The sequence below is a fragment of the Oncorhynchus masou genome, unplaced genomic scaffold, assembly GCF_036934945.1.
Source record: "Oncorhynchus masou masou isolate Uvic2021 unplaced genomic scaffold, UVic_Omas_1.1 unplaced_scaffold_3979, whole genome shotgun sequence".
Classification (NCBI taxonomy): Eukaryota; Metazoa; Chordata; class Actinopteri; order Salmoniformes; family Salmonidae; genus Oncorhynchus; species Oncorhynchus masou.
Window position 1 is genome coordinate 2,312 of NW_027010380.1, and position 26,281 is coordinate 28,592.

The 26,281-nt window shown below is 44.4% G+C and overlaps 1 protein-coding gene across 1 annotated transcript; it reads left to right on the forward strand.

Moving 5' to 3' along the window:
* LOC135534818 (ras-related protein Rab-12-like) lies at positions 1-25,720 on the forward strand (the record flags this gene model as incomplete). Its single annotated transcript, XM_064961651.1, has 5 exons — positions 1-61; positions 17,505-17,643; positions 18,138-18,227; positions 20,254-20,358; positions 23,031-25,720. Coding segments are annotated over 5 exons (503 nt in total), but the record flags the coding sequence as incomplete, so codon positions are not given.
* Positions 25,721-26,281: the final 561 nt, after the last annotated feature.

The following is a 26,281-nucleotide window of genomic DNA, read 5'->3' on the forward strand; positions in this document are numbered from 1 at the left end:
GAGTAGATTTTAAGATCAAGACGGTGGAGCTGAGAGGGAAGAAGATCAGGTTGCAAATCTGGTGAGTCAAAAGGAACAGGAAGTCATCGTCAGTCTCTTTAATAACTTCCTGGTTCATTTCCTCTGTCTCACTTATTCTGTTTCACTACCTCACACAGACTGATTTACTGCACAGTAGTGTACTGGACTGTACCCATTAATCTGGGCTCCACCACTGTCAGTCAGCCTCCATGTAACCCTGCTCTACCTAGGGTACAGCAAATCAAATTAAATCAAATTTGATTTATTAGTCACATGTGCAGAATACAGTGAAATGCTGACTTATGAGCCCTAACCAACAATGCAGTTTAAAAACAATATGGATAAGAATAAGAAATAAAAGTAACAAGTAATTAAAGAGCAGCAGTAAAATAACAATAGTGAGACTATATACAGGGTACCGGTACAGAGTCAATGTGGAGGTTATACAGGGGGTACTGGTACAGAGTCAATGTGGAGGCTATATACAGGGGTACCGGTACAGAGTCAATGTGGAGGCTATATACAGGGGTACCGGTACAGAGTCAATGTGGAGGCTATATACAGGGGTACCAGTACAGAGTCAATGTGGAGGCTATATACAGGGGTACCGGTACAGAGTCAATGTGGAGGCTATATACAGGGGTACCGGTACAGAGTCAATGTGCAGGGGCACCGGTTAGTTGAGGTAGTATGTACATGTAGGTAGAGTTATTAAAGTGACTATGCATAGATGACAACTGAGAGTAGCAGCGGTGTGAGAGAGGGAGGGGCAATGCAAATAGGTAGTCATTTGATTAGGTGTTCGGGAATTTTCAGGGCCTTCCTCCGACACCGCCTGGTATAGAGGTCCTGGATGGCAAGAAGCTTGGCCCCAGTGATGTCCTGGGCCGTACGCACTACCCTCTGTAGTGCCTTGCGGTCGGAGGCTGAGCAGTTGCCATACCAGGCGGTGATGAGACGAGTCAGGATGCTCTCGATGGTGCAGCTGTAGAACCTTTTGAGGATCTGAGGACCCATGACAAATGTTTTCAGTCTCCTGAGGGGGAATAGGCTTTGTCGTGCCCTATTCACGACTCTCTTGGTGTGTTTGGATCATGTTAGTTTGTTGGTGATGTGGACACCAAGGAACTTGAAGCTCTTAACCTGCTCCACTACAGCCCTGTCGATGAGAATGGGGGTGTGCTTGGTCCTCTTTTTCCTGTAGTCCACAATCCTCTCCTTTGTCTTGATCATGTTGAGGGAGAGGTTGTTATTCTGGCACCTCACGGCCAGGTCTCTGACCTCCTCCCTATAGGCTGTGATCAGTTGTAGAGTAGAGGTTGACCGATTAATTGGAATGGCCGATTTCAAGTTTTCATGACAATTGGAAATTGGTATTTTTGGACACCAATTTGACCGAAAAATAATATATATATATATATTTTTAAAACACCTTTCTTTAACTAGGCAAGTCAGTTAAGAACACAGTCTTATTTTCAATGATGGTCTCGGAACAGTATATATTTTTAAACCTGCATATTTAGCTAAAATAAATCCAGGTTAAAAAGGCAATATTAACCAGGTGAAATTGTGTCACTTCTCTTGCGTTCATTGCACGCAGAGTCAGTGTATATGCAACAGTTTGGGCCGCCTAATTTGCCAGAATGTTACGTAATTATGACATAACATTGAAGGTTGTGCAATGTAACAGGAATATTTAGACTAATGGATGCCACCCCTTAGATAAAATACGGAACGGTTCCGTATTTCACTGAAATAATAAGCGTCTTGTTTTCGAGATGATAGTTTCCGTATTCGACCATATTAATGACCTAAGGCCCGTATTTCTGTGTGTTATTATGTTATAATTAAGTCTATGATTTGATAGAGCAGTCTGAGCGGTGGTAGGCAGCAGCAGGCTCGTAAGCATTCATTCAAACAGCACTTTCGTGCGTTTTGCCAACAGCTCTTCGTTGTCGTCAAGCATTGTGCTGTTTATGACTTCAAGCCTATCAATTCCCGAGATTAGGCTGGTGTAACCGATATGAAATGGCTAGCTAGTTAGCGGGGTGCGCGCTAAAGCGTTTCAAACGTCACTCGCTCTGAGACTTGGAGTAGTTGTTCCCCTTGCTCTGCATGGGTAACGCTGTTTCGAGGTGGCTGTTGTCGATGTGTTCCTGGTTCGAGCCCAGGTAGGGGTGAGGAGAGGGATGGAAGCTATACTGTTACACTGGCAATACTAAAGTGCCTATAAGAACATCCAATAGTCAAAGGTATATGAAATACAAATGGTATAGAGAGAAATAATCCTATAATTCCTATACCAACTTCAACCTAAAACTTCTTACCTGGGAATATTGAAGACTCATGTTTAAAGGAACCACCAGCTTTCATATGTTCTGAGCAAGGAACTTAAACGTTAGCTTTCTTACATGGCACATATTGCACTTTTACTTTCTTCTCCAACACTTTGTTTTTGCATTATTTAAACCAAATTGAACATGTTTCATTATTTATTTGAGGCTAAATTGATTTTATTGATGTATTATATTAAGTTAAAATAATTGTTCATTCAGTATTGTTGTAATTGTCATTATTATAAATACATTTAAAAAATTGTCAGATTAATCGGTATCAGGTTTTTTTGGTCTTCCAATAATCGGTATCGGCGTTGAAAAATCATAATCGGTCGACCTCTAGTGTAGAGTCGTGCCTGGCCGTGCAGTCATGAGTGAACAGGGAGTACAGGAGTGGACTGAGCACGCACCCCTGAGGGGCCCCTGTGTTGAGGATCAGCGTGGTGGATGTGTTGTTACCTACCCTCACCACCTGGGGGCAGCCCGTCAGTAAGTCCAGGATGCAGTTGCAGAGGGAGGTGTTTAGTCCCAGGGTCCTTAGCTTAGTGATGAGCTTTGAGGGCACAATGGTGTTGAACGCTGAGCTGTAGTCAATAAACATCATTCTCACATAGGTGTTTCTTTTGTGGAGTGTGGAGTGCAATAGAGATTGCATCATCTGTGGATCTGTTGGGGCGGTATGCAAATTGGGGTGCGTCTAGGGTTTCTGGGATTGTCGTGTTGATGTGAGCCATGAAGGCCTTTCAAAGCACTTCATGGCTACTGATGTGAGTTCTATGGGTCGCTAGTCATTTAGGCAGGTTACCTTAGAGTTCCTGGCTACAGGGACTATGGTGGTCTGCTTGAAACATGTTGGTATTACAGACTCGGACAGGGAGAGGTTGGAAATGTCAGTGAAGACACTTGCCAGTTGGTCAGTGCATGCTCGCAGTACACGTCCTGGTAATCTGTTTTGCCCTGCAGCCTTGTGAATGTTGACCTGTCTAAAGGTCTTACTCACATCGGCTGCGGAGAGCATGATCACACAGTTATCCGGAACAGCTGGGGCTCTCATGCATCTTTCAGTGTTTTTTTGCCTCGGCGAGCATAGAAGTAGTTTAGCTCGTCTGGTAGGCTCGTGTCACTGGGCAGCTCTTGGCTGTGCTTCCCTTTGTAGTCTGTAATAGTTTGCAGGCCCTGCTTCAGCCGACGAGCATCACAGCCGGTGTAGTACGATTCGATCTTTGTCCTGAATTGACGCTTTGCCTGTTTGATGGTTCTTCAGAGGGCATAGCGGGATTTCTTATAAGCTTCCGGGTTAGAGTCCCGTTCCTTGAAAGCGGCAGCTCTACTATTTAGCTCAGTGCGGATGTTGCCTGTAATCCATGGCTTCTGGTTGGGATATGTACGTACTAATAATAATAATAACAGGGCAAGCCTATAGACCCAAGCCACTAATAATAACATCAAGGCAAGCCTATAGACCCAAGCCACTAATAATAACAACAAGGCAAGCCTATAGACCCAAGCCACTAATAATAACAACAAGGCAAGCCTATAGACCCAAGCCACTAATAATAACAACAAGGCAAGCCTATAGACCCAAGCCACTAATAATAACAAGGTAAGCCTATAGACCCAAGCCACTAATAATAACAAGGCAAGCCTATAGACCCACGCCACTAATAATAACAACAAGGCAAGCCTATAGACCCAAGCCACTAATAATAACAACAAGGTAAGCCTATAGACCCAAGCCACTAATAATAACAACAAGGTAAGCCTATAGACCCAAGCCACTAATAATAATAATAACAGGGCAAGTCTATAGACCCAAGCCACTAATAATAACAACAAGGCAAGCCTATAGACCCAAGCCACTAATAATAACAAGGCAAGCCTATAGACCCAAGCCACTAATAATAACAACAAGGTAAGCCTATAGACCCAAGCCACTAATAATAACAAGGCAAGCCTATAGAACCACGTCACTAATAATAATAACAACAAGGCAAGCCTATAGACCCAAGCCACTAATAATAACAACAAGGCAAGCCTATAGACCCAAGCCACTAATAATAACAACAAGGCAAGTCTATAGACCCACGACACTAATAACAAGGCAAGCCTATAGACCCACGTCACTAATAATAACAACAAGGCAAGCCTATAGACCCAAGCCACTAATAATAACAACAAGGCAAGCCTATAGACCCAAGCCACTAATAATAACAACAAGGCAAGCCTATAGACCCAAGCCACTAATAATAACAACAAGGCAAGTCTATAGACCCACGACACTAATAATAACAACAAGGCAAGCCTATAGACCCACGCCACTAATAATAACAACAAGGCAAGCCTATAGACCCAAGCCACTAATAATAACAACAAGGCAAGCCTATAGACCCAAGCCACTAATAATAACAACAAGGCAAGTCTATAGACCCACGACACTAATAATAACAACAAGGCAAGCCTATAGACCCACGCCACTAATAATAACAACAAGGCAAGCCTATAGACCCAAGCCACTAATAATAACAACAAGGCAAGCCTATAGATACACTTTCCTACTCGTTCATTACTGCTGCAGTGCCTTTTGTAGTGCTGAGTGGAAATAGGAAGAACGTACATTTTACGTCTTATAGAAGTGTTGACAGTGCTGAGTGTAGGTTGTCATTGTAGGTCGTCATTGTAAATAAGAATGTGTTCTTATTGACTGACTTGCCTAATTTAAATAAAGGTAACAACAACAAAAAACATTGTACAAGACACACTCAGTCTGGACAGATGGTCTGGAAAACCTAACAAATGGATCCAGTCTGTGATGTGTCCTGTCTCTAATGGATCCAGTCTGATATGTGATGTGTTCTGTCTCTAATAGATCCAGTCTGTGATGTGTCCTGTCTCTAATGGATCCAGTCTGTGATGTGTTCTGTCTCTAATGGATCCAGTCTGTAATGTGTTCTGTCTCTAATGGATCCAGTCTGATATGTGATGTGTTCTGTCTCTAATGGATCCAGTCTGATATGTGATGTGTCCTGTCTCTAATGGATCCAGTCTGATATGTGATGTGTTCTGTCTCTAATGGATCCAGTCTGATATGTGATGTGTTCTGTCTCTAATGGATCCAGTCTGATATGTGATGTGTTCTGTCTCTAATGGATCCAGTCTGTGATGTGATGTGTCTCTAATGGATCCAGTCTGTGATGTGATGTGTCTCTAATGGATCCAGTCTGTGATGTGTTCTGTCTCTAATGGATCCAGTCTGATATGTGATGTGTTCTGTCTCTGATGGATCCAGTCTGATATGTGATGTGTTCTGTCTCTAATGGATCCAGTCTGTGATGTGTCCTGTCTCTAATGGATCCAGTCTGATATGTGATGTGTTCTGTCTCTAATGGATCCAGTCTGTGATGTGTTCTGTCTCTAATAGATCCAGTCTGTGATGTGTCCTGTCTCTAATGGATCCAGTCTGATATGTGATGTGTTCTGTCTCTAATGGATCCAGTCTGTGATGTGTCCTGTCTCTAATGGATCCAGTCTGTGATGTGTTCTGTCTCTAATGGATCCAGTCTGATATGTGATGTGTTCTGTCTCTAATGGATCCAGTCTGATATGTGATGTGTTCTGTCTCTAATGGATCCAGTCTGATGTGTGATGTGTCCTGTCTCTAATGGATCCAGTCTGTGATGTGTTCTGTCTCTAATGGATCCAGTCTGATATTTGATGTGTTCTGTCTCTAATGGATCCAGTCTGATATGTAATGTGTCCTGTCTCTAATGGATCCAGTCTGATGTGTGATGTGTCCTGTCTCTAATGGATCCAGTCTGTGATGTGTTCTGTCTCTAATGGATCCAGTCTGTCATGTGTCCTGTCTCTAATGGATCCAGTCTGATATGTAATGTGTCCTGTCTCTAATGGATCCAGTCTGTGATGTGTCCTGTCTCTAATGGATCCAGTCTGTGATGTGTTCTGTCTCTAATGGATCCAGTCTGATATGTAATGTGTTCTGTCTCTAATGGATCCAGTCTGTGTTGTGATGTGTCCTGTCTCTAATGGATCCAGTCTGATATGTGATGTGTTCTGTCTCTAATGGATCCAGTCTGTGATGTGTCCTGTCTCTAATGGATCCAGTCTGATATGTGTTCTGTCTCTAATGGATCCAGTCTGATATGTAATGTGTTCTGTCTCTAATGGATCCAGTCTGATATGTGATGTGTCCTGTCTCTAATGGATCCAGTCTGATATTTGATGTGTTCTGTCTCTAATGGATCCAGTCTGATATGTGATGTGTCCTGTCTCTAATGGATCCAGTCTGATGTGTGATGTGTCCTGTCTCTAATGGATCCAGTCTGTGATGTGTTCTGTCTCTAATGGATCCAGTCTGTCATGTGTCCTGTCTCTAATGGATCCAGTCTGATATGTAATGTGTCCTGTCTCTAATGGATCCAGTCTGTGATGTGTCCTGTCTCTAATGGATCCAGTCTGTGATGTGTTCTGTCTCTAATGGATCCAGTCTGATATGTGATGTGTTCTGTCTCTGATGGATCCAGTCTGATATGTGATGTGTTCTGTCTCTAATGGATCCAGTCTGTGATGTGTCCTGTCTCTAATGGATCCAGTCTGATATGTGATGTGTTCTGTCTCTAATGGATCCAGTCTGTGATGTGTTCTGTCTCTAATAGATCCAGTCTGTGATGTGTCCTGTCTCTAATGGATCCAGTCTGATATGTGATGTGTTCTGTCTCTAATGGATCCAGTCTGTGATGTGTCCTGTCTCTAATGGATCCAGTCTGTGATGTGTTCTGTCTCTAATGGATCCAGTCTGATATGTGATGTGTTCTGTCTCTAATGGATCCAGTCTGATATGTGATGTGTTCTGTCTCTAATGGATCCAGTCTGATGTGTGATGTGTCCTGTCTCTAATGGATCCAGTCTGTGATGTGTTCTGTCTCTAATGGATCCAGTCTGATATTTGATGTGTTCTGTCTCTAATGGATCCAGTCTGATATGTAATGTGTCCTGTCTCTAATGGATCCAGTCTGATGTGTGATGTGTCCTGTCTCTAATGGATCCAGTCTGTGATGTGTTCTGTCTCTAATGGATCCAGTCTGTCATGTGTCCTGTCTCTAATGGATCCAGTCTGATATGTAATGTGTCCTGTCTCTAATGGATCCAGTCTGTGATGTGTCCTGTCTCTAATGGATCCAGTCTGTGATGTGTTCTGTCTCTAATGGATCCAGTCTGATATGTAATGTGTTCTGTCTCTAATGGATCCAGTCTGTGTTGTGATGTGTCCTGTCTCTAATGGATCCAGTCTGATATGTGATGTGTTCTGTCTCTAATGGATCCAGTCTGTGATGTGTCCTGTCTCTAATGGATCCAGTCTGATATGTGTTCTGTCTCTAATGGATCCAGTCTGATATGTAATGTGTTCTGTCTCTAATGGATCCAGTCTGATATGTGATGTGTCCTGTCTCTAATGGATCCAGTCTGATATTTGATGTGTTCTGTCTCTAATGGATCCAGTCTGATATGTGATGTGTCCTGTCTCTAATGGATCCAGTCTGATATGTGATGTGTTCTGTCTCTAATGGATCCAGTCTGTGATGTGTCCTGTCTCTAATGGATCCAGTCTGATATGTGTTCTGTCTCTAATGGATCCAGTCTGATATTTGATGTGTTCTGTCTCTAATGGATCCAGTCTGTGATGTGTTCTGTCTCTAATGGATCCAGTCTGATATGTGATGTGTTCTGTCTCTAATGGATCCAGTCTGATATGTGATGTGTTCTGTCTCTAATGGATCCAGTCTGATATTTGATGTGTTCTGTCTCTAATGGATCCAGTCTGATATGTGATGTGTTCTGTCTCTAATGGATCCAGTCTGTGATGTGTTCTGTCTCTAATGGATCCAGTCTGTGATGTGTTCTGTCTCTAATGGATCCAGTCTGATATGTGATGTGTTCTGTCTCTAATAGATCCAGTCTGATATGTGATGTGTTCTGTCTCTAATGGATCCAGTCTGTGATGTGTTCTGTCTCTAATGGATCCAGTCTGATATGTGATGTGTCCTGTCTCTAATGGATCCAGTCTGATATGTGATGTGTTCTGTCTCTAATAGATCCAGTCTGTGATGTGTTCTGTCTCTAATGGATCCAGTCTGTGATGTGTTCTGTCTCTAATGGATCCAGTCTGATATGTGATGTGTTCTGTCTCTAATGGATCCAGTCTGATGTGTGATGTGTTCTGTCTCTAATGGATCCAGTCTGATGTGTGATGTGTTCTGTCTCTAATGGATCCAGTCTGATATTTGATGTGTTCTGTCTCTAATAGATCCAGTCTGATATGTGATGTGTTCTGTCTCTAATGGATCCAGTCTGTGATGTGTTCTGTCTCTAATGGATCCAGTCTGTGATGTGTTCTGTCTCTAATGGATCCAGTCTGATATGTGATGTGTTCTGTCTCTAATAGATCCAGTCTGCTATGTGATGTGTTCTGTCTCTAATGGATCCAGTCTGATATGTGATGTGTTCTGTCTCTAATAGATCCAGTCTGCTATGTGATGTGTTCTGTCTCTAATGGATCCAGTCTGTGATGTGTTCTGTCTCTAATGGATCCAGTCTGTGTTGTGTTCTGTCTCTAATGGATCCAGTCTGATATGTGATGTGTTCTGTCTCTAATGGATCCAGTGTGATGTGTTCTGTCTCTAATGGATCAGTCAGTCTCTAATGGATCCAGTCTGATATGTGATGTGTTCTGTCTCTAATGGATCCAGTCTGATATGTGATGTGTTCTGTCTCTAATGGATCCAGTCTGATATGTGATGTGTTCTGTCTCTAATGGATCCAGTCTGATATGTGATGTGTTCTGTCTCTAATGGATCCAGTCTGATGATGTGTTCTGTCTCTAATGGATCCAGTCTGTGATGTGTTCTGTCTCTAATGGATCAGTCAGTCTGATCCAGTCTGTGATGTGTTCTGTCTCTAATGTGTGATCCAGTCTGATATGTGATGTGTTCTGTCTCTAATGGATCCAGTCTGATATGTGTTCTGTCTCTAATGGATCCAGTCTGATATGTGATGTGTTCTGTCTCTAATGGATCCAGTCTGTGATGTGTTCTGTCTCTAATGGATCCAGTCTGTGATGTGTTCTGTCTCTAATAGATCCAGTCTGATATGTGATGTGTTCTGTCTCTAATGGATCCAGTCTGATATTTGATGTGTTCTGTCTCTAATGGATCCAGTCTGATATGTGATGTGTTCTGTCTCTAATGGATCCAGTCTGATATGTGTTCTGTCTCTAATGGATCCAGTCTGTGATGTGTTCTGTCTCTAATGGATCCAGTCTGATATGTGATGTGTTCTGTCTCTAATGGATCCAGTCTGTGTTGTGTCCTGTCTCTAATGGATCCAGTCTGATGTGTGATGTGTCCTGTCTCTAATGGATCCAGTCTGTGATGTGTTCTGTCTCTAATGGATCCAGTCTGATATGTGATGTGTTCTGTCTCTAATGGATCCAGTCTGATATGTGATGTGTCTCTAATGGATCCAGTCTGATATGTGATGTGTCCTGTCTCTAATAGATCCAGTCTTATATGTGATGTGTTCTGTCTCTAATGGATCCAGTCTGTGATGTGTTCTGTCTCTAATAGATCCAGTCTTATATGTGATGTGTTCTGTCTCTAATGGATCCAGTCTGTGATGTGTTCTGTCTCTAATGGATCCAGTCTGTGATGTGTTCTGTCTCTAATGGATCCAGTCTGATATGTGATGTGTTCTGTCTCTAATAGATCCAGTCTTATATGTGATGTGTTCTGTCTCTAATGGATCCAGTCTGTGATGTGTTCTGTCTCTAATAGATCCAGTCTTATATGTGATGTGTTCTGTCTCTAATAGATCCAGTCTGTGATGTGTCCTGTCTCTAATGGATCCAGTCTGTGATGTGTTCTGTCTCTAATGGATCCAGTCTGTAATGTGTTCTGTCTCTAATGGATCCAGTCTGATATGTGATGTGTTCTGTCTCTAATGGATCCAGTCTGTGATGTGATGTGTTCTGTCTCTAATGGATCCAGTCTGATATGTGATGTGTCCTGTCTCTAATGGATCCAGTCTGATATGTGATGTGTTCTGTCTCTAATGGATCCAGTCTGATATGTGATGTGTTCTGTCTCTAATGGATCCAGTCTGATATGTGATGTGTCCTGTCTCTAATGGATCCAGTCTGATATGTGATGTGTTCTGTCTCTAATGGATCCAGTCTGATATGTGATGTGTCTCTAATGGATCCAGTCTGTGATGTGATGTGTCTCTAATGGATCCAGTCTGATATGTGATGTGTTCTGTCTCTAATGGATCCAGTCTGTGATGTGTCCTGTCTCTAATGGATCCAGTCTGATATGTGATGTGTTCTGTCTCTGATGGATCCAGTCTGATATGTGATGTGTTCTGTCTCTAATGGATCCAGTCTGTGATGTGTCCTGTCTCTAATGGATCCAGTCTGATATGTGATGTGTTCTGTCTCTAATGGATCCAGTCTGTGATGTGTTCTGTCTCTAATAGATCCAGTCTGTGATGTGTCCTGTCTCTAATGGATCCAGTCTGATATGTGATGTGTCCTGTCTCTAATGGATCCAGTCTGATATGTGATGTGTTCTGTCTCTAATGGATCCAGTCTGATGTGTGATGTGTCCTGTCTCTAATGGATCCAGTCTGTGATGTGTTCTGTCTCTAATGGATCCAGTCTGATATTTGATGTGTTCTGTCTCTAATGGATCCAGTCTGATATGTAATGTGTCCTGTCTCTAATGGATCCAGTCTGATGTGTGATGTGTCCTGTCTCTAATGGATCCAGTCTGTGATGTGTTCTGTCTCTAATGGATCCAGTCTGTCATGTGTCCTGTCTCTAATGGATCCAGTCTGATATGTAATGTGTCCTGTCTCTAATGGATCCAGTCTGTGATGTGTTCTGTCTCTAATGGATCCAGTCTGATATGTGATGTGTCCTGTCTCTAATGGATCCAGTCTGTGTTGTGATGTGTCCTGTCTCTAATGGATCCAGTCTGTGATGTGTTCTGTCTCTAATGGATCCAGTCTGATATGTAATGTGTTCTGTCTCTAATGGATCCAGTCTGTGTTGTGATGTGTCCTGTCTCTAATGGATCCAGTCTGATATGTGATGTGTTCTGTCTCTAATGGATCCAGTCTGTGATGTGTCCTGTCTCTAATGGATCCAGTCTGATATGTGTTCTGTCTCTAATGGATCCAGTCTGATATGTAATGTGTTCTGTCTCTAATGGATCCAGTCTGATATGTGATGTGTCCTGTCTCTAATGGATCCAGTCTGATATTTGATGTGTTCTGTCTCTAATGGATCCAGTCTGATATGTGATGTGTCCTGTCTCTAATGGATCCAGTCTGATATGTGATGTGTTCTGTCTCTAATGGATCCAGTCTGTGATGTGTCCTGTCTCTAATGGATCCAGTCTGATATGTGTTCTGTCTCTAATGGATCCAGTCTGATATGTGATGTGTTCTGTCTCTAATGGATCCAGTCTGATATGTGTTCTGTCTCTAATGGATCCAGTCTGTGATGTGTTCTGTCTCTAATGGATCCAGTCTGATATGTGATGTGTTCTGTCTCTAATGGATCCAGTCTGATATGTGATGTGTTCTGTCTCTAATGGATCCAGTCTGATATGTGATGTGTTCTGTCTCTAATGGATCCAGTCTGTGATGTGTTCTGTCTCTAATGGATCCAGTCTGATATGTGATGTGTTCTGTCTCTAATGGATCCAGTCTTATATGTGATGTGTTCTGTCTCTAATGGATCCAGTCTGTGATGTGTTCTGTCTCTAATAGATCCAGTCTTATATGTGATGTGTTCTGTCTCTAATGGATCCAGTCTGTGATGTGTTCTGTCTCTAATGGATCCAGTCTGTGATGTGTTCTGTCTCTAATGGATCCAGTCTGATATGTGATGTGTTCTGTCTCTAATAGATCCAGTCTTATATGTGATGTGTTCTGTCTCTAATGGATCCAGTCTGTGATGTGTTCTGTCTCTAATAGATCCAGTCTTATATGTGATGTGTTCTGTCTCTAATAGATCCAGTCTGTGATGTGTCCTGTCTCTAATGGATCCAGTCTGTGATGTGTTCTGTCTCTAATGGATCCAGTCTGTAATGTGTTCTGTCTCTAATGGATCCAGTCTGATATGTGATGTGTTCTGTCTCTAATGGATCCAGTCTGTGATGTGATGTGTTCTGTCTCTAATGGATCCAGTCTGATATGTGATGTGTCCTGTCTCTAATGGATCCAGTCTGATATGTGATGTGTTCTGTCTCTAATGGATCCAGTCTGATATGTGATGTGTTCTGTCTCTAATGGATCCAGTCTGATATGTGATGTGTCCTGTCTCTAATGGATCCAGTCTGATATGTGATGTGTTCTGTCTCTAATGGATCCAGTCTGATATGTGATGTGTCTCTAATGGATCCAGTCTGTGATGTGATGTGTCTCTAATGGATCCAGTCTGATATGTGATGTGTTCTGTCTCTAATGGATCCAGTCTGTGATGTGTCCTGTCTCTAATGGATCCAGTCTGATATGTGATGTGTTCTGTCTCTGATGGATCCAGTCTGATATGTGATGTGTTCTGTCTCTAATGGATCCAGTCTGTGATGTGTCCTGTCTCTAATGGATCCAGTCTGATATGTGATGTGTTCTGTCTCTAATGGATCCAGTCTGTGATGTGTTCTGTCTCTAATAGATCCAGTCTGTGATGTGTCCTGTCTCTAATGGATCCAGTCTGATATGTGATGTGTCCTGTCTCTAATGGATCCAGTCTGATATGTGATGTGTTCTGTCTCTAATGGATCCAGTCTGATGTGTGATGTGTCCTGTCTCTAATGGATCCAGTCTGTGATGTGTTCTGTCTCTAATGGATCCAGTCTGATATTTGATGTGTTCTGTCTCTAATGGATCCAGTCTGATATGTAATGTGTCCTGTCTCTAATGGATCCAGTCTGATGTGTGATGTGTCCTGTCTCTAATGGATCCAGTCTGTGATGTGTTCTGTCTCTAATGGATCCAGTCTGTCATGTGTCCTGTCTCTAATGGATCCAGTCTGATATGTAATGTGTCCTGTCTCTAATGGATCCAGTCTGTGATGTGTTCTGTCTCTAATGGATCCAGTCTGATATGTGATGTGTCCTGTCTCTAATGGATCCAGTCTGTGTTGTGATGTGTCCTGTCTCTAATGGATCCAGTCTGTGATGTGTTCTGTCTCTAATGGATCCAGTCTGATATGTAATGTGTTCTGTCTCTAATGGATCCAGTCTGTGTTGTGATGTGTCCTGTCTCTAATGGATCCAGTCTGATATGTGATGTGTTCTGTCTCTAATGGATCCAGTCTGTGATGTGTCCTGTCTCTAATGGATCCAGTCTGATATGTGTTCTGTCTCTAATGGATCCAGTCTGATATGTAATGTGTTCTGTCTCTAATGGATCCAGTCTGATATGTGATGTGTCCTGTCTCTAATGGATCCAGTCTGATATTTGATGTGTTCTGTCTCTAATGGATCCAGTCTGATATGTGATGTGTCCTGTCTCTAATGGATCCAGTCTGATATGTGATGTGTTCTGTCTCTAATGGATCCAGTCTGTGATGTGTCCTGTCTCTAATGGATCCAGTCTGATATGTGTTCTGTCTCTAATGGATCCAGTCTGATATGTGATGTGTTCTGTCTCTAATGGATCCAGTCTGATATGTGTTCTGTCTCTAATGGATCCAGTCTGTGATGTGTTCTGTCTCTAATGGATCCAGTCTGATATGTGATGTGTTCTGTCTCTAATGGATCCAGTCTGATATGTGATGTGTTCTGTCTCTAATGGATCCAGTCTGTGATGTGTTCTGTCTCTAATGGATCCAGTCTGATATGTGATGTGTTCTGTCTCTAATGGATCCAGTCTGATATGTGATGTGTTCTGTCTCTAATGGATCCAGTCTGATATTTGATGTGTTCTGTCTCTAATGGATCCAGTCTGATATGTGATGTGTTCTGTCTCTAATGGATCCAGTCTGTGATGTGTTCTGTCTCTAATTGATCCAGTCTGTGATGTGTTCTGTCTCTAATGGATCCAGTCTGATATGTGATGTGTTCTGTCTCTAATGGATCCAGTCTGTGATGTGTTCTGTCTCTAATGGATCCAGTCTAATATGTGATGTGTCCTGTCTCTAATGGATCCAGTCTGATATGTGATGTGTTCTGTCTCTAATAGATCCAGTCTGTGATGTGTTCTGTCTCTAATGGATCCAGTCTGTGATGTGTTCTGTCTCTAATGGATCCAGTCTGTGATGTGTTCTGTCTCTAATAGATCCAGTCTGATATGTGATGTGTTCTGTCTCTAATGGATCCAGTCTGTGATGTGTTCTGTCTCTAATGGATCCAGTCTAATATGTGATGTGTCCTGTCTCTAATGGATCCAGTCTGATATGTGATGTGTTCTGTCTCTAATAGATCCAGTCTGTGATGTGTTCTGTCTCTAATGGATCCAGTCTGTGATGTGTTCTGTCTCTAATGGATCCAGTCTGATATGTGATGTGTTCTGTCTCTAATGGATCCAGTCTGATGTGTGATGTGTTCTGTCTCTAATGGATCCAGTCTGATGTGTGATGTGTTCTGTCTCTAATGGATCCAGTCTGATATTTGATGTGTTCTGTCTCTAATAGATCCAGTCTGATATGTGATGTGTTCTGTCTCTAATGGATCCAGTCTGTGATGTGTTCTGTCTCTAATGGATCCAGTCTGTGATGTGTTCTGTCTCTAATGGATCCAGTCTGATATGTGATGTGTTCTGTCTCTAATAGATCCAGTCTGCTATGTGATGTGTTCTGTCTCTAATGGATCCAGTCTGATATGTGATGTGTTCTGTCTCTAATAGATCCAGTCTGCTATGTGATGTGTTCTGTCTCTAATGGATCCAGTCTGTGATGTGTTCTGTCTCTAATGGATCCAGTCTGTGTTGTGTCCTGTCTCTAATGGATCCAGTCTGATATGTGATGTGTTCTGTCTCTAATGGATCCAGTGTGATGTGTTCTGTCTCTAATGGATCCAGTCTGATATGTGATGTGTTCTGTCTCTAATGGATCCAGTCTGATATGTGATGTGTTCTGTCTCTAATGGATCCAGTGTGATGTGTTCTGTCTCTAATGGATCCAGTCTGATATGTGATGTGTTCTGTCTCTAATGGATCCAGTCTGATATGTGATGTGTTCTGTCTCTAATGGATCCAGTCTGATATGTGATGTGTTCTGTCTCTAATGGATCCAGTCTGTGATGTGTTCTGTCTCTAATGGATCCAGTCTGTGATGTGTTCTGTCTCTAATGGATCCAGTCTGATATGTGATGTGTTCTGTCTCTAATGGATCCAGTCTGTGATGTGTTCTGTCTCTAATGGATCCAGTCTGATATGTGATGTGTTCTGTCTCTAATGGATCCAGTCTGTGATGTGTTCTGTCTCTAATAGATCCAGTCTGATGTGTGATGTGTTCTGTCTCTAATAGATCCAGTCTGATATGTGATGTGTCCTGTCTCTAATGGATCCAGTCTGATATGTGATGTGTTCTGTCTCTAATGGATCCAGTCTGTGATGTGTTCTGTCTCTAATGGATCCAGTCTGATATGTGATGTGTTCTGTCTCTAATGGATCCAGTCTGATATGTGATGTGTTCTGTCTCTAATGGATCCAGTCTGATATGTGTTCTGTCTCTAATGGATCCAGTCTGATATGTGATGTGTTCTGTCTCTAATGGATCCAGTCTGTGATGTGTTCTGTCTCTAATGGATCCAGTCTGATATGTGATGTGTTCTGTCTCTAATGGATCCAGTCTGTGATGTGTTCTGTCTCTAATAGATCCAGTCTGATGTGTGATGTGTTCTGTCTCTAATAGATCCAGTCTGATATGTGATGTGTTCTGTCTCTAATGGATCCAGTCTGATATGTGTTCTGTCTCTAATGGATCCAGTCTGATATGTGATGTGTTCTGTCTCTAATGGATCCAGTCTGTGATGTGTTCTGTCTCTAATGGATCCAGTCTGTGATGTGTTCTGTCTCTAATAGATCCAGTCTGATATGTGATGTGTTCTGTCTCTAATGGATCCAGTCTGATATTTGATGTGTTCTGTCTCTAATGGATCCAGTCTGATATGTGATGTGTTCTGTCTCTAATGGATCCAGTCTGATATGTGATGTGTCCTGTCTCTAATGGATCCAGTCTGTGATGTGTTCTGTCTCTAATGGATCCAGTCTGTGATGTGTTCTGTCTCTAATGGATCCAGTCTGATATGTGATGTGTTCTGTCTCTAATGGATCCAGTCTGATATGTGATGTGTTCTGTCTCTAATGGATCCAGTCTGTGATGTGTCCTGTCTCTAATGGATCCAGTCTGATATGTGATGTGTTCTGTCTCTAATGGATCCAGTCTGATATGTGTTCTGTCTCTAATGGATCCAGTCTGATATGTGTTCTGTCTCTAATGGATCCAGTCTGTGATGTGTTCTGTCTCTAATGGATCCAGTCTGATATGTGATGTGTTCTGTCTCTAATGGATCCAGTCTGTGTTGTGTCCTGTCTCTAATGGATCCAGTCTGATGTGTGATGTGTTCTGTCTCTAATGGATCCAGTCTGATATGTGATGTGTTCTGTCTCTAATGGATCCAGTCTGATATGTGATGTGTCTCTAATGGATCCAGTCTGATATGTGATGTGTCCTGTCTCTAATAGATCCAGTCTTATATGTGATGTGTTCTGTCTCTAATGGATCCAGTCTGTGATGTGTTCTGTCTCTAATAGATCCAGTCTTATATGTGATGTGTTCTGTCTCTAATGGATCCAGTCTGTGATGTGTTCTGTCTCTAATGGATCCAGTCTGTGATGTGTTCTGTCTCTAATGGATCCAGTCTGATATGTGATGTGTTCTGTCTCTAATAGATCCAGTCTTATATGTGATGTGTTCTGTCTCTAATGGATCCAGTCTGTGATGTGTTCTGTCTCTAATAGATCCAGTCTTATATGTGATGTGTTCTGTCTCTAATGGATCCAGTCTGTGATGTGTTCTGTCTCTAATGGATCCAGTCTGATATTTGATGTGTCCTGTACCTCCAGGGATACAGCTGGTCAGGAGAGGTTCAACAGTATAACCTCCGCCTACTACCGTGGGGCCAAAGGGATAGTACTGGTCTATGACATCACCAAGCAGGAAACCTTCGACGACCTTCCCAAGTGGATGAAGATGATCGACAAGGTCAGACTAAAAACTCTTGGAACAGCTTTTGATAGCTTGGTGGGTTTTCAGAGAGTGAGTTTTAGAATCCCAATGTAGTAGAGCAGTACCCCCCCCCCACCCCCTCAACCCTGGTCTTCCAGTACCCCTCGACCCTGGTCTTCCAGTACCCCCACCCCCCCAAACCAGGTCCTCCAGTAACCCCTCCCCCTCAACCCTGGGCTTCCAGTAACCCCCCCCCCCAACCCTGGTCCTCCAGTAACCCCCCCAAACCCTGGTCCTCCAGTAAACCCCCCCCCGACCCTGGTCTTCCAGTAACCCCCCCATCCCCCTTGTTCCTCCAGTAACCCCCCCACCCCCCTCGATCCTGGTCTTCCAGTAAACCCCCACTCGACCCTGGTCCTCCAGTAACCCACCCCCTCGACCCTGGTCTTCCAGTAACCCCCAACCCTGGTCCTCCAGTAACTTTTTAGAGCACATACTAGTGCACTAATCTCTCCTCTTTCATTGGTCAGTATGCTTCAGAGGAGGCAGAGCTGCTGCTAGTGGGGAACAAGCTGGACTGTGAGACAGACCGCATCGTCACTAAACAGACTGCCGAGAGGGTGAGTTACACACTGATCTAGGATCAGATAACCGCCGTTATCCTCAGATCATTAAAGGGAGGAAATATATAAATGAGGTCAGAGTTCCGTCTCTCCGCTTCACAGCTCTGTACTGGTTTTGCCTGACAGACGGTTTGAACTTTGAACTGCACGAAACGACAAGTCGACCCCATCCCGCCCATTCATTGGGTAACTTTTGTTGTTTTCTGAGTGAGGGGAAATGCTGTAAGTCAAGAGGAGTCAATATGTTCTGAAAGAGGAGACGTTGAGGACCAGAATGCACTCCGTTCTATTCTCACCAAAATTACAATCTGTCTGAAGTGCGTCTTGAAAGCCTAACACTGTAAGTTTTGTATTTTATAACTTAGCTAGCCCACCTGACCCAGATTGCGATTTATAATGGATCGTTTTTAGGATTGTGTTAATCAGCAACAGTAGTTGTGTGATGGTGGGGATATGGGGCTGTGTTCCAAACAAAACAAAATGACAAATGTCCTTGACTTCAATTCCTCAACGACACAGCTAGGAGAGCTACAAAAAAACACCTTTTATAGTTGGAGGATCCGTCCTTGAGTCATAAAACTGCATTGAAATGACTTGAAATGACTCACAGAAAGAGAGTCGTGTGTCGACTTGGAGATTCCAGTCAGTCCTTTCTCTCAAACCCTTGTCGTCATTTTTGTTTTGTTTTTTATATTTCACCTACCCCACATTGTCCAGGAATATTCTTATGTTACTGAATGTATCAGAGTATATTCAGATGTCGTTATTAATAAATGCTGTGAAAAGTTCAGCAAATGTAACATTCACATCAACAGTGTGATGTTTGGATTCAGTCTGGTCAGGTGAACTGTTGAGTCCTCACCTTTTGGTCTAATTATTTCCCCATTTATCTCCAAACTGTTCTCTTTCAATTGCTACAATTGTTATGCATTTGCTTTTATAGTTGTTCTGTTAGAAATGTTTCAATTTAGCCCTATCCAGATAGGCCAATTCCCACGAGTGTAAAGGGTAAATTCCGCTCTAGATTAAACATTTACATTTAAGTCATTTAGCAGACGCTCTTATCCAGAGCGACTTACAAATTGGTGAATTCACCTTCTGACCTCCAGTGGAACAGCCACTTTACAATAGTGCATCTAAATCATTTAAGGGGGGTGAGAAGGATTACTTATCCTATCCTAGGTATTCCTTGAAGAGGTGGGGTTTCAGGTGTCTCCGGAAGGTGGTGATTGACTCCGCTGTCCTGGCGTAGTCAATCACCACCTTCCGGAGACACCTGAAACCCCACCTCTTCAAGGAATACCTAGGATAGGATAAGTAATCCTTCTCACCCCCCCCTTAAATGATTTAAACACAGACGTCGCTCCTGTTACAATTGCTCACCTCATCAATGCACAATGTAAATGTCACTGCTTCCTTCACATTCCTCTGAAGATCCACTGAAGAATCTGACAGTTAAGGAAAAACCTTGAGTTGTACATTACCCAGAGTTCTGAGTGCTTTAAAATTTGATCAGGAGCCTCCCAAGTGGCACAGAGGTCTAAGGTACTGTGTCGCAGTGCTTGAGGCATCACTACAGACCCGAGTTCAATCCCAGGCTGTGTCCACAGCTGGCCGTGACCGATGAGGCGGCGCACAATTGGCCCAGCGTCGTCCGGGTTAGGGGAGGGTTTGGCCGGCCATGATTTCCTTGTCCCATCATGCCTTAGTGACTACTTTAAGGCGGGCCGGGCGCATAGTCGACATAGTCGCCAGCTGGACGGTGTTTCCTCCGACACATTGGTGCGGCTGGCTTCCGAGCGGTGTGTTAAGTAGCAGTGAGGCTTGGCAGGGTCGTGTTTCGGAGGACGCATGGCTCTCAACCTTCGCCTCTCCCGAGTCCGTACACGGAGTTGCAGCGATGGGACAAGACTGTAACTACCAATTGGATACCACGAAATTGGGGAGAAAAAAAAGGGCTAAATTATAATCTTGCCTTATACCCCGGGAAACAACACTACAGAAGTTCCATTTCTCTCCACAGTTTGTCTCCAGGATATCTGGGTTGCGATTCTGCGAGGCTAGTGCCAAGGACAACTTTAACGTGGAGGAGTGCTTTCTGAAACTAGTGGACGACATTCTAGCAAAGGTGAGTAGTTACCTCACTGTACTCTTGTTGTCTCTGCTATAACTAAAAATATATATTTTATTATTTTCAATGTAATGATTTTTTTCTTTCAGTATTAGTTAGGAAATCAATAGTTTCCTGTTACTGTATGTATATTATTAAGTGATAATAGTCTTCAATGTGTTTTATAGTATTGTGATTAGTCATTTTTGTTTGCCACACCAACTGCTGCTTTAAGCATTGACTCAGACAAGGAAGGATGTCATTGAACCCTATTTTCTATTCTTTGTGATCAGGTGTGTACCTATTAACTACTTCTTCTTCCTGTCTATGTCCTGTCTACTTCCTGTCTACTTCCTGGCTACTTCCTGTCTTCTTCCTGTCTCACCAAATGCCTATGGAGTATTTCCTAAAATGTTTTCCTATAATTCCCAATATTGTCTTGTGTGTTACTGTAGCCTGTAATAACATGTAGCTGTAGCCTGTATAACATGTAGCCTGTATAACATGTAGCTGTAGCCTGTAATAACATGTAGCTGTAGCCTGTATAACATGTAGCTGTAGCCTGTAATAACATGTAGCTGTAGCCTGTAATAACATGTAGCTGTAGCCTGTAATAACATGTAGCTGTAGCCTGTAATAACATGTAGCTGTAGCCTGTATAACATGTAGTTGTAGCCTGTAATAACATGTAGCTGTAGCCTGTATAACATATAGCCTGTATAACATGTAGCTGTAGCCTGTAATAACATGTAGCTGTAGCCTGTATAACATGTAGCTGTAGCCTGTAATAACATGTACCTGTAGCCTGTAATAACATGTAGCTGTAGCCTGTAATAACATGTAGCTGTAGCCTGTATAACATGTAGCTGTAGCCTGTAATAACATGTAGCTGTAGCCTGTATAACATGTAGCTGTAGCCTGTAATAACATGTAGCTGTAGCCTGTATAACATGTAGCCTGTATAACATGTAGCTGTAGCCTGTAATAACATGTAGCTGTAGCCTGTATAACATGTAGCCTGTATAACATGTAGCTGTAGCCTGTATAACATGTAGCTGTAGCCTGTAATAACATGTACCTGTAGCCTGTAATAACATGTAGCTGTAGCCTGTAATAACATGTAGCTGTAGCCTGTAATAACATGTAGCTGTAGCCTGTATAACATGTAGCCTGTATAACATGTAGCCGTAGCCTGTATAACATGTAGCTGTAGCCTGTATAACATGTAGCTGTAGCCTGTATAACATGTAGCTGTAGCCTGTATAACATGTAGCTGTAGCCTGTATAACATGTAGCTGTAGCCTGTAATAACATGTAGCTGTAGCCTGTATAACATGTAGCTGTAGCCTGTATAACATGTAACAGCTGTAGCCTGTATAATAACATGTAGCTGTAGCCTGTAATAACATGTAGCCTGTATAACATGTATGTAGCTGTAGCCTGTAATAACATGTAGCTGTAGCCTGTATAACATGTAGCCTGTAATAACATGTAGCTGTAGCCTGTAATAACATGTAGCCTGTAATAACATGTAGCCTGTAGCCTGTATAACATGTAGCTGTAGCCTGTAATAACATGTAGCTGTAGCCTGTATAACATGTAGCTGTAGCCTGTATAACATGTAGCTGTAGCCTGTATAACATGTAGCTGTAGCCTGTATAACATGTAGCTGTAGCCTGTATAACATGTAGCTGTAGCCTGTATAACATGTAGCTGTAGCCTGTATAACATGTAGCTGTAGCCTGTAATAACATGTAGCTGTAGCCTGTATAACATGTAGCTGTAGCCTGTATAACATGTAGCTGTAGCCTGTAATAACATGTAGCTGTAGCCTGTAATGACATGTAGCTGTAGCCTGTATAACATGTAGCTGTAGCCTGTAATAACATGTAGCTGTAGCCTGTAATAACATGTAGCTGTAGCCTGTAATAACATGTAGCTGTAGCCTGTATAACATGTAGCTGTAGCCTGTAATAACATGTAGCTGTAGCCTGTATAACATGTAGCTGTAGCCTGTATAACATGTAGCTGTAGCCTGTATAACATGTAGCTGTAGCCTGTATAACATGTAGCTGTAGCCTGTATAACATGTAGCTGTAGCCTGTATAACAGCCTGTAATAACATGTAGCTGTAGCCTGTATAACATGTAGCTGTAGCCTGTATAACATGTAGCTGTAGCCTGTATAACATGTAGCTGTAGCCTGTATAACATGTAGCTGTAGCCTGTAACATGTAGCTGTACATGTAGCTGTAGCCTGTAATAACATGTAGCTGTAGCCTGTAATGACATGTAGCTGTAGCCTGTATAACATGTAGCTGTAGCCTGTAATAACATGTAGCTGTAGCCTGTAATAACATGTAGCTGTAGCCTGTAATAACATGTAGCTGTAGCCTGTAATAACATGTAGCTGTAGCCTGTAATAACATGTAGCTGTAGCCTGTAATAACATGTAGCTGTAGCCTGTATAACATGTAGCTGTAGCCTGTATAACATGTAGCTGTAGCCTGTATAACATGTAGCTGTAGCCTGTATAACATGTAGCTGTAGCCTGTATAACATGTAGCTGTAGCCTGTAATAACATGTAGCTGTAGCCTGTAATACAATGTAGCTGTAGCCTGTAATAAAGACGTTCTGTTTCTACTGTCTGTTAACTTCCTGTTCTGTGTTCTGTCTTCCTGTCTCATCAGATGCCTCTGGAGATTCCCAGTAGGGAGCTTTCCAACAGTATCCTGTCTCTGCAGCCTGAACCAGACGTTCCCCCTGAGCTCAACCCGCCACGCATGCGCTGTTGCTGAGACCCCCTACCCCTTCCACCATCCTCCCTGCTGAGACCCCCCTACCACCTCCACCATCCTCCCTGCTGAGACCCCCTACCACCTCCACCATCCTCCCTGCTGAGACCCCCTACCCCTTCCACCATCCTCCCTGCTGAGACCCCCTACCCCTTCCACCATCCACCCTGCTGAGACCCCCTACCCCTTCCACCATCCACCCTGCTGAGACCCCCTACCCCTTCCACCATCCTCCCTGCTGAGACCCCCTACCCCTTCCACCATCCACCCTGCTGAGACCCCCTACCCCTTCCACCTCCACCATCCACCCTGCTGAGACCCCCTACCCTTCCACCATCCACCCTGCTGAGACCCCCCTACCCCTTCCACCTCCACCATCCTCCCTGCTGAGACCCCTACCCCTTCCACCTCCACCATCCTCCCTGCTGAGACCCCCTACCCCTTCCACCTCCACCATCCACCCTGCTGAGACCCCCTACCCCTTCCACCTCCACCATCCACCCTGCTGAGACCCCCCTACCCTTCCACCTCCACCATCCTCCCTGCTGAGACCCCCCTACCCCTTCCAACTCCACCATCCTCCCTTCTGAGACCCCCTACCCCTTCCACCTCCACCATCCTCCCTGCTGAGACCCCCCTACCACTTCCACCTCCACCATCCTCCCTGCTGAGACCCCCTACCCCTTCCACCTCCACCATCCACCCTGCTGAGACCCCCCTACCCCTTCCAACTCCACCATCCTCCCTGCTGAGACCCCCTACCACCTCCACCTCCACCATCCTCCCTGCTGAGACCCCCCTACCCCTTCCACCTCCACCATCCACCCTGCTGAGACCCCCTACCGCTTCCACCTCCACCATCCACCCTGCTGAGACCCCCTACCCCTTCCACCTCCACCATCCACCCTGCTGAGACCCCCTACCCCTTCCACCTCCACCATCCACCCTGCTGAGACCCCCCTACCCTTCCACCTCCACCATCCTCCCTGCTGAGACCCCCTACCCCTTCCACCTCCACCATCCTCCCTGCTGAGACCCCCTACCCCTTCCACCTCCACCATCCACCCTGCTGAGACCCCCTACCCCTTCCACCTCCACCATCCTCCCTGCTGAGACCCCCTACCCCTTCCACCTCCACCATCCTCCCTGCTGAGACCCCCCTACCCCTTCCACCTCCACCATCCTCCCTGCTGAGACCCCCTACCCCTTCCACCTCCACCATCCTCCCTGCTGTGAACCCCCTACCCCTTCCACCTCCACCATCCTCCCTGCTGAGACCCCCCTATCCCTCCACCTCCACCATCCTCCCTGCTGAGACCCCCCTACCCCTTCCACCTCCACCATCCACCCTGCTGAGACCCCCCTACCCCCCTCCACCTCCACCATCCTCCCTGCTGAGACCCCCCTACCCCTTCCACCTCCACCATCCTCCCTGCTGAGACCCCCCTACCCCTCCACCTCCACCATCCTCCCTGCTGAGACCCCCTACCCCCTTCCACCTCCACCATCCTCCCTGCTGAGACCCCCTACCCCTTCCACCTCCACCATCCTCCCTGCTGAGACCCCCTACCCCTTCCACCTCCACCATCCTCCCTGCTGAGACCCCCTACCCCTTCCACCTCCACCATCCTCCCTGCTGAGACCCCCTACCACTTCCACCTCCACCATCCTCCCTGCTGAGACCCCCCTACCACTTCCACCTCCACCATCCTCCCTGCTGAGACCCCCCCTATCCCTCCACCTCCACCATCCACCCTGCTGAGACACCCTACCCCTTCCACCTCCACCATCCACCCTGCTGAGACCCCCCTACCCCTTCCACCTCCACCATCCACCCTGCTGAGACCCCCCTACCCCTTCCACCTCCACCATCCTCCCTGCTGAGACCCCCCTACCCCTTCCACCTCCACCATCCACCCTGCTGAGACCCCCCTACCGCTTCCACCTCCACCATCCTCCCTGCTGAGACCCCCCCCTATCCCTCCACCTCCACCATCCACCCTGCTGAGACCCCCTACCCCTTCTGGCCACCAGAGGGCAGCAGAACCAAGCAGCAGTCTGGAAGCCTCCCAAATTGCACTATTCTCTTCATAGTGCACTTTTGACCAGTCTTTCTAGGGGACAGGCTGTCATTTGGGACGTAGGCTCAGGTGTTCCTGCTTGGACACACCTGCTCTGATAGACGTCCTCCCAGTTCTACTTCTGGGGCTGCATGATATGACACACACACACTAACTAATACAGAGACCTTGTTAAGACACACACACACACGTACAGTATACACCTGTACACACACACACACCTGTACACACACACACACACATACAGTATACACCTGTACACACACACACACACACACACACACACACTATACACCTGTACACACACACATACAGTATACACCACCTGTACACACACACACACACACACACACTATACACTTGTACACACACACATACAGTATACACCACCTGTACACACACACACACACACACACAGTATACACCTGTACACACACACACAGTATACACCTGTACACACACACACACACACACACACAGTATACACCTGTACACACACACACCTGTACTACACACACACACACACACACACACACAGTACACACACACACCTGTACTACACACACACACACACAGTACACACACACACCTGTACTACACACACACACACACAGTACACACACACACACACACACAGTATACACCTGTACACACACCTGCCCCAGACTACTTCATCCCGGGGCCCGCTTGGCTAGCTGTGCCTTGCAGCCAGGTGCATCCAAGTTAGAGAGAGAGAGAACCCTATGGTAGCCACTGCACGATGCAAAAACACACACACACACACATTCACATGGAGACAACTAGAGAAAAGAAATGTGACTGTACAACATGGAAAAGGGACACGTGTCATATTGCACAAGTATTCCTTTAGGTACATTTTGATGGAAATGTATTTTTGTACATAGTTTAATATAGACAGTTTTTTTTAAATGCTAAATTATCACATAGTAACTCTAATTACGTAAAAAAAATACAAGTAGACACGGTAGTTAGTGTAGAATCAGATGTACAGTACCAGTCAAAATGTTGGACAAACCTACTCATTCAAGGGTTTTTCTTTATTTA